This window comes from Buceros rhinoceros, unplaced genomic scaffold (genome assembly GCF_000710305.1).
Source record: "Buceros rhinoceros silvestris isolate BGI_N320 unplaced genomic scaffold, ASM71030v1 scaffold571, whole genome shotgun sequence".
Classification (NCBI taxonomy): Eukaryota; Metazoa; Chordata; class Aves; order Bucerotiformes; family Bucerotidae; genus Buceros; species Buceros rhinoceros.
The window spans coordinates 59,623-68,829 of NW_010394636.1; the positions used below are offsets into that span (position 1 = coordinate 59,623).

The window sequence follows — 9,207 nt, forward strand, 5'->3', positions numbered from 1 at the left end:
CAGCAGATCTGTTTTAACCCTTCCTACACCCTCCTTTAATGTAACAGGAGTCTAATCCTGATTCAGAAATGTTTCTTGATTAGGTAAAAGGGTGTTGGAGGTACCAGAGAAATCCCGGAAAAAAAGCTGAGGCTGTTGCCCTCTGTGTGTTGTGCAGTTTAGGGATGGAAGGGTCAGATATTCCCTCTCTGTCTACACTGGGGTACAACTTGAAATGCCATCTCCATGCTGAAGCCTAGCCTATATTTGACTCTGACAAACCTACTCCTTAAAAAACACATTTTCTGATACTGAAGAGTGACATCTGGACAAGCAAAAAGGTTCATACTTTTGCAGTTCAAAATGCCTGGCATGGGCTATGTATTTGAAAGACATGCCAACTTCTGGAAGGATTTAGCCCATTACACAAAAAGAGACCAGCTGAAGAAAAATACATATAACCAGATCTAGGCACAGGCTTCAAGTTTCTCCCAGACTCGATGTTGCTTGAATCTAGAGCTGTGGTTTGGAATATATTTAGCTGTTTCAAAGTAGACAAGTAGTAATAGGATGGCAAAGAACTTATAGAAATGGTTATTTTTGTTCAGACACGGCCCCAGGGTGTTAACAATTTTACAAACATTGTTTTATGAAAATTGAGATCATTCTTGGAAATGCTGACTACGGAAAATGACCTTTTGTTGGTTTTGTAATGTATTTTGTGTGTGTGTGTGATGCTCTTGTTGCTATGGAGGTGATAGCCAGTCCCTGGTAATGGCTCTCTTCATTTGTACAAATGTCTTACATAGTGTGGGAGTAATGAACCAGAATGAAGGGGGGACGGAGGGGCACCTTAGGAGGGAAAAAAATTAAAAGAACAGAGGAAAACAGTGGCTGCTGACACTATTGCAAAAGCTGCAGGAGACTTGGCCATTTCCAAAGAAGAATTTGGAAAAAATGAGGAGAACTAGAGTTCAAACGTTGCCCTGGTGTATTTCCCCATAGAATACTACTGACTTCAGTGGTATTACATAGGATCTGAACCAGTACGCAATTCATCCCCGAACTGGAGTCTAAAGAGAGCCAGCTTGTTTACATTTCTGCACATATGGTCTCTTTTATCAAAGTATCATTCTGCTGTGTATCTAAACATTGCCTACCACGGAAATGTAGGCAGTCTCAGAGACTAGTGATGAATTACCCGAAGCTAAGTGTTCGTCCTCTTTAAGTACCTCTGAAGCACTTGTCTAAGTCCATTCCAAAGTCAATAGAGTAGCAGATATTTCCAGACAACAATTTAACTTGCCCTAATGTAGTGTCTCATGTAGGTGCAATGCCTCACTGTATGGAGGTGCTATAATTCAAAGGACTGTTAAGCTGCTACTAGATGGTACTTCAGTCCAGAGCTGGAAAGAGAAACTGCTGAAAACACAGTCGATGAAATACTCTGGAAAGCAGCCTCATATTAAAGGATGGAGCCAGACACATGAAAGACTTTAAAGGCAATGACCTTATTTTACATAAACTTCCTTATTCTTTTTAGAAAAAAAAAAAAGTGGCACTATTCAGCTTCACTATGGAGATGTGACAGGTGCATCTTCATAATTCTGTCCTAGATTCTCCCTTTTTCTTATATAGCTTTTACCCATAAGACATCTGTTACGACTACACAGTTTCAGAGCTTTCCAAGAAGCCTGCTTGAAAACAGAAACTCAGATCCTCTCTACCCTCTGTTTTCTGAAAGTCATATTTCTTCACTTGATTCCTTTTCATTTTTATAACCATGTTGCTACAAACTGAAGGCATCCAACAACTCTTCGGAGTGAACACCAAGGGAATTTATTCTGTGCTACAGATTCCTGTTCAATTGCACAGTACTCAATTAAGTTGTGCTGTAATGCGGCTGACCTCAGAGCACAGCCCCAGGGGGCCGTGATAACCATTGGGAGGTCTAATTTTGGAAACAGCTTTACATAACAAGACAAACTGGGTTGCTGGGGCTGGCAGTTTGGGGATATGGGCAGATACTCCTTTAAAGGTCTATTCTGTTACCACAGTGCGACTAATTCTAGGTGGAGAAGGGCTGGAATGACGGAGGTTGGCAATAAAAGAGAAAAACAGGAAAGAACACAAAATTCAATTTGCTTAAATATGACATTCCCACACACCATTCCATGACAAGATTGTTGGCTGGTGGTAGCAATCATGAGCATGACACTGACCATCAATCTTTGACAATTGAAAGATTCTGTAAAATCCTGTCTGAGCTCAGTAAAAACGTGACTGCCTGGATAAGTTGGATGCAAGGTTTCTACGTGATTGTGGGCAAGACCCCTCAAACTTTCTATGGCACAGTAGATTATATTTATAATAAAATAATTATTGAAAAAGACGGGATGGCCCTGTGGTTGAGGTTCTGGCACGAGATGTCTAGTATATGGATTTAATTCCTGACATTGACAAAATCTTTGTATATAATTTTGGGCAAAACACTTAAGCTCTAGCTGTTCAAGTTCCACAGTTAAAAAATGTGGTCACCATTCTTCCTTTTTACCACTTTTAGGCTGACTTTCCATTTAAATTGCAAACTTTTCTGAACAAAAACCCTCTCATTATGTTGCCATGTGGCACCTTGCACAATCCTGGGACTCTGCTCTTTGTTGGAACATTTGGATATATTTATGTTTGTGTTATCATGCAAATGTGTTATTATTGCTGCTTACTGAGATTTGTTAAAGTTAGTGGGAGAAAGCAAAAACAGAGGTATACAAAATAAGAACTCTGCTTTCTTTCAAATCTGCCACATACTTCACATAAAGTCTGTAGACATACTTTGAATTTAATTAATTTTGCTTGTTTTGGATTTATTTTGTTGGAGTTTGAGTGGCAAATCTTCAGGAGAATAAAGCCCCAGTAAAGCAATGCTGCACCCATGCAAATATAACATGCCATAATTTCATATGACATCAAGGGCCTTTTTACAGTGTAAATAAGGTATCCTGGAAGGGCACTCTAAAATTTATTTTCTGTTCACTTTGAGAGAATGATACCTATTCATGATTACAGCAATGATCACTTGCAGGAGAACAAGCAAGGCTCATCTGCCCTGTGGAAGTCGGATTAGCCACATCCTGTGAGTGAAATTCCATTCTGTGAGTGGGTATTTTCTCCTGGGAATAGACTTGGAAAGGTGATGCTTCTGTCACCACCATAACTATGGTTAATTAGAGGTCAGTTACAAGAAGCTGTACTCTAGGCTCTGGGTGGTTTTGGCTTCTGATATCTTGATGGGCTTGGCAGGCAGGGAGATGGTCAGGAAAATTCATTTTGTTCTGGAAAGCAAATAGTTAAGACCAGCCCTGAGAGTGGCTTTCTGAGAAACAAAAGACCAAAAGGTGACACTTAACCAAGGAGTAAAATTTAAGAGGAATAAATATGGTTTTAAACTTAACTGTCTCACATTGCCCATCTTTCCTGGAACTCCAGTGAAATGGCCCGGTAACAATAAGCAACGAACTCACCAAGTTGCCGTCTCCTGCACTGTGTACTCGATGAGAGGCAAAGGGTCTCCTCTGTAATGAAGAGAGGAAAGAATGCATGTGTCTACAGCAGGTTACAAGTTCAGTTTCCAAGTATTATTTTCTTTGCGTGCAACATGAGTATTTGCTGTAATGAAGACAGAAACAGCAAAATAGTAAGTGCATAATAAACAACTTCTTTGTCTTGGTAGGTTCTAATGTGTGAATTTTCTTCTCTGTTCCTGTGGGGATGGAACCAGAGTGATACAGTAAAAAAGGGAGCCATGTTCTGGTTCACAGAAGTAAAAAGATGCCTTCAGGCTTACCTCTTCCTCTGCTGAAGGCAATCTAGCAACCAAAACACAGTGTGCCTGGAGGGTCCATCCCTGGAGGATGTGATCAGGACAGTATCATTGCAGAGATGCATTCATAAAGTAATCACAGAGAGCTGCCCAGGAACACACTGTGTGGTTATCACTAACTTCTCTTATGGGCAGTCTTCTCTCCTTCTCCTCACTGTTGCTTCTTCAATATCCCCGCGTCACTTCAGTGTGTGCTTTTGTGTTGGTTTGTGCTGCACTAGCTGTGGTATACGGTGGCTATGAGAAAACTGTACTCAAATTGAGGTTTCTCAAGACTTGGGAGATTTCACCAGTTCTTGGACACCATGAGGTTGATAATCCACAACCAGTTCTACCTACACAGCTGATTGATTGACTCTGTCAGACAGCAGTGTATTTCTGGTGAAGTTTTAAGCAGAAAGGCAGAAACATTTTCTATCACCCACATGAGACTTGAGAGCTTTTTAGGTGTTTAGGTAGCAACTGTACTGGGCCAGAGACATTTTGTCAAACAAATAACAAAAAAATAAATTGCTTTTCTTTTTCAAAATTATGTTCCTACAGATTGTTCCTTATAGTTCTTTGAAAAAAAATTATGCTCAGCTCAAGAGCTAGTCATAAAGGGAACTGCAAAATCGAAATGAAAATGTCATGTTGAGAAATCACCTCTGCTAAGACAAAATACAGCACTGAAGGAGGTGTGAACACAATTTTAGTATTTTTATCTTAAGGTATATTTGCTGTGTCACGGGAAAAGTCTATGTCATATGGAGTGAAAGCTTCCATGGCTGAATTCTGTTTCCTAAAACACAGCCCTGTTGTCACATTGACAAAAGATTAAGTCTGTGGCATTTCTTGCACATGAAGGGGTCTGAAAGTGCATGTGGACTGCTGAAGTCTCTCTTCAGCAGCCTTGTACTTACGCTCTGTAATTAAAGGCAAGGTCAGCAAAGAATACCCTCCGTTTCTTATACTCCAGGTCAGCATAGCCCTGAGTTAGAAAATAATTCAAAAAAAGTTTTACGTTAAGAGATTTGTCGGCATAAATACATTTGCTAAGAGAAGCATTCAGAAAACCTAGGCCTCAAACAGCTTGTTTTCTCTGAAGCAATGGATCTAGAACCTTACGATCAGGCTAAGCCCAAGCCTGAAATCAGTTACATCCATGACATTTGGATGAAAATCTCCTGTGAGCAGAATAGAAAATAACATGGCTGGATGGGAAGCTTCTGGAGTTGTTCCTAAACACTACATCACAGATCATTACTCTTACAGTCATATGTAAATACAAATCACATTAAATATACAATTGAAATAAGGGTGTCACTTCTGCTGGGGAAGAACTGAATCTCTGAATCACTTAATTCCTGTGCTAAGCCTTAAGGTTGCAATACAGGGCTGTGATAGACATGATGGTACCAAGTCTAGTACCACCTTGCTGGAGAAAGTACCCTGCCCTGCACAATACCCTGTGCTTCGGATGAAGAAGAGGTTCTCACTGCCTAGAAATCGTTAGAGCCACCACTGAATCTGTAGAGAGTACAGGCTTTCAGTTCAATTCCCCCCTTGCCCATTTATTACCATGTTACAATAAAGAGATTCAGTGGTATCTGTTTAAAGAGGCAGTTTCTTCTTGCATCCTCATGGTTTACTAGAAGTTGAGCTTCAAGTAGGCTTCTCCAGATTTTAAACATTAATAGAGATGTGGAATCATTTCCTTTTTACATCATTCATATTAGAATGAAATCTGGCACTCTGTTACTAATATAACTCATAAAGCAGTGTTGATCAGCATCACTGTACAAATATTTATTATTCTAAAATATTCAGAATTTACTGGAACTACTTTTGCATACTACAAGCCAAATTTCTCCCTTAGGTTTATTGACATAATTTTCAGTGTAGCAATAATACCAGTAATACTGCAGTTGATGAATATTGTGTGCATGAATCTGAGGAAAGAGCTGGATCCTGAAAGCGTGTTTGTTTTTGTCATGTGTTATGGATAAGTTCATTCAGATGCTATCCCTGCTTGTCAGGAGGTGTAACAAGTCTGTGAAAAACATGGAAAAGCCATCGGGCCAGACTTGTCTTGATGCTGTGTCCTCTTCGCTTTGTCCCTGCTGTCCTCAGGGCTCTGTACTCACCCTCTTGAGCAGCAGGAGCCTCCCTGGGCAACCACTACAGCCAGTGTCAGGGTGCCCCAAAGACTGGTGTCACAGCATTATTGGATTGTTTTTCTGGCCATTAAAGTGACAGTAAAGAACAAAGTGAAGCTGTTGAGATGAACAGCCAAAATCTCCCATTTGGTAGCAAATGTGTATGCAAAATCTCTGCTGAGCCACCTGTACATCAGCGTATGCGATACTTTCCTCCATCCTCTCCGTTTTCGAGCCATGGTTAGCAGCACAATATAGACCCCACGCTGTGCTACCTCCTGCCACAGACAAGTGGTTTCCAATGCCTGAGCTAACTTGTTTCAAGACAGTTTAGGTTTCCACATTACACTCCGTTCTGCAGTGTAGATTTATCCGCACTCAGTACTTCAGTAACTTTGCACTGTTGGTGTTTTCTCTCATCCTCTTCTGTGCTTGTACCTCCTGTTTGGCAAAGTAGGGGTGAACTTAGTCCAGTTCAAAAAATTTCCAAAGTTTATTCATTCATGAATACGTAAGAAATAGCCTTGGAACTAGCTCGGGAAAATGACAAATATTTTAAATACTTGTGTCATTTCTATGAGAAAGATATGAGGGAGAATGAAAGATTCTACAATGGGTTTTCAGCATTGGTGGATGTGGGAAGAGCAACTGATGTCATCAACCTGGACTCGTCCAGAGCATTTGACACTGTAGTGCACAACATCCTTGCCTCTAAATTGGAGAGGCATGGATTTGATGGATGAACCACTCAGTGGATAAGGAACTGTCTGGATGGTCACACTCAAAGAGTTGCAGCCAATGGTTTGATGTACAAGTGGAGACCAGTGATGAGTGGTGTTCCTCAGGGGTAGTTATTAGGATCAGCACTACTTAACATCTTTGTCAGAGACATGGACAGTGGGATTCAGTGAACCTTAGCAAGCTTGCCAACCTTAGCAAGCTGTGTGGTGCAGTTGACACGCTGGAGGAAACCATCCAGAGAAGCCTTGACAGGCTGAGAGGTGGGCCTGTGCAAACCTCGTGAAGTTCAACAAGGCTAAGTGCAAGGTCCTGAACATGAGTTGAGGCAAACCCAAGCACAAACACAGGCTGGGCAACGAGTGGATTGAGAACAGCCCTGAGGAAAAGGATTTGGGGGTATTGGTGGATGAAAAACTGGATGTGAGCCAGCAACGTGAACTCACAGCCCAGAAAACCAGTTGCATCCTGGGCTGCATCAAGAGAAGCATGAGCAGCAGGTCGAGGGAGGTGATTCTGCCCCTCTACTCCATTCTCATGAAACCCCACCTGGAGTAGTGCGTTCAGCTCTGAGCCCCCCAGTGTAAGAAATACAAGTACCAGCTCAAGTGGGTCTAGAGGAGGGCTACGAAGATGCTCAAGGGTCTGAAGCACCTGCCATATGAGGACAGGCTGAGAGAGTTGGGGTTGTTCAGCCTGGAAAAGAAAAGGCTCCGGGAGACCTTATAGCAGCCTTCCACTACTTAAAGAGAGCCCTACAGGAAAGATGGGGAGGGGACACTTTATCAGGGAGTGTAGTGATAGGACAAGAAGTAATGGTTTTAAAATATGAGGGTATATTTTGATTACATATAAGGAAGTTCTTCACCGTGAGGGTGGTGAGACTCTAGAACAGATTGCCCAGACAGACTGTGGATACCCCGTCCCTGGAAGTGTTCGAGGTCAGGTTGGATGGGGCTTTGAGCAACCTGGCCCGGTGGAAGGTGTCCCCGCGCACAGCAAGGTGGTTGGAACTAGATGATCTTCAAGATCCTTTCCAACCCAAACCATTCTATGCTTCATTCTATGACTTTATGTCCTGGTTAAGGAGGATATGAAGCTCTCCTAGAGCATTATAATTTAATAAGTGATTCTCAAAAATAGAAGATAGACTTAGAAAGGATTTTTGTACCACATAGAACTGTACATAGATAACAACATTAACATTGTCTAGGTTAATAAAAGGGTCTAAATAGAATTCAGACATTTAGAAAAGGGAATGACAAAAACTTGTGAATTCTAATGACGTGGGTTTTTTGGTGCAAAGTCTCTGCTTTTCTTCCTTTTCTTGCATCACTTCTATGTGATGTTTGGCAGAACACTTCACAACAATTCTGTGACCTACCTTACCAATCAGCAAACAGTCCTTTGGAGTCCCTTTTTAGTCTGTACTTAACTCATGTCTGATCTGTACTAAAGTTGGAAAACTGTGATGAGAAACAAGTGTTTGTTTGTTCCCAGTATTTTATCTTGCTATTACCATTATCAGAGAGGGACTCTACAGGGCAGTTTTCTTCTTCCTTCTCTTAGAGTTTCTGCTTATGGCAAGGCTAAGAGTACACATACAAAACTTTATGAATAAAGCTCTTTTTGCAGTCCACTCATAACCAAGACTTACTGCCTGAATTCAAGGGAAAGTCTGTCACAAAAGTTTTAACAATACTTTTCAGAGTAGTGCCAATAAATACTGCCAAAATCCTGACTCCAAAGACCTTGTAAAAAGTCAGGTGTAAATTAGAATTATGATCTCTCCAACTTACTTCCTATATAAACTTAAGATGTTTACCTTAAGTGAAATCACTAGATCTCTTGATCTTCTCCAGCCACACTTAAATCTCAGTTCAGTTATCATATCCATTAATCAGTGCTGTCATGTATTTAGCTTGTTTTCTGTCTAGACTATTTTTGCGAGTTTAAGCGTAGTACTCCCCTCTGTGGGTTCTGAGGAGCTGGTATGTATCAGTGGCTAGCTCTTTGCCACCTGTCCTCATTACCGTCCTCTGTACATTGGCACTTGAATGAGATTTCTGGCATATACAAAATCAAAAATGAAGATACGGAGTATCTGCAAGGTCGAAACTGTAGAAAACAGAAGAAACAGAAAGCTAACTTGACTCTTAGGTGGACCAGCTAGTATAAACTGGACATACTTCAAATATATCAGGGGTGAAATAATGAACAAGATTTCTTTAAACTGAGCAATTAAATGTCACCTCACACTAAAGAATATGTTAATAGAAAATACTTCAGCATACGTCTGATGTTAATCAGAAGTACCCTGGTGAATCAGGGCCTGTAAGCTTTCTCAGTACTTATTCATCCCCCCGGTCCCTAATTCCACTGAAGACCAGCCTTTATCTGGTCCTTTATTTTTCCTGTCCTTTCATGAGCATTTCTTTAGTCCTGAAATTTTCCTTACAGAAATTTCCCTAC

The 9,207-nt window shown here is 41.0% G+C and overlaps 1 protein-coding gene across 1 annotated transcript in view; it reads right to left on the reverse strand.

The window, feature by feature from the left end:
• The window catches only part of TH (tyrosine hydroxylase), a gene marked incomplete at its 5' end in the record, with an annotated part of 34,659 nt that overhangs the window by 21,643 nt on the left and 3,809 nt on the right, over positions 1 to 9,207 (reverse strand). The window contains 2 exons of the mRNA XM_010145273.1: positions 3,501 to 3,551; positions 4,762 to 4,829. Coding sequence (XP_010143575.1) covers positions 3,501 to 3,551; positions 4,762 to 4,829 — 119 coding nt within the window. The remainder of the gene's footprint in view (positions 1 to 3,500; positions 3,552 to 4,761; positions 4,830 to 9,207) is intronic.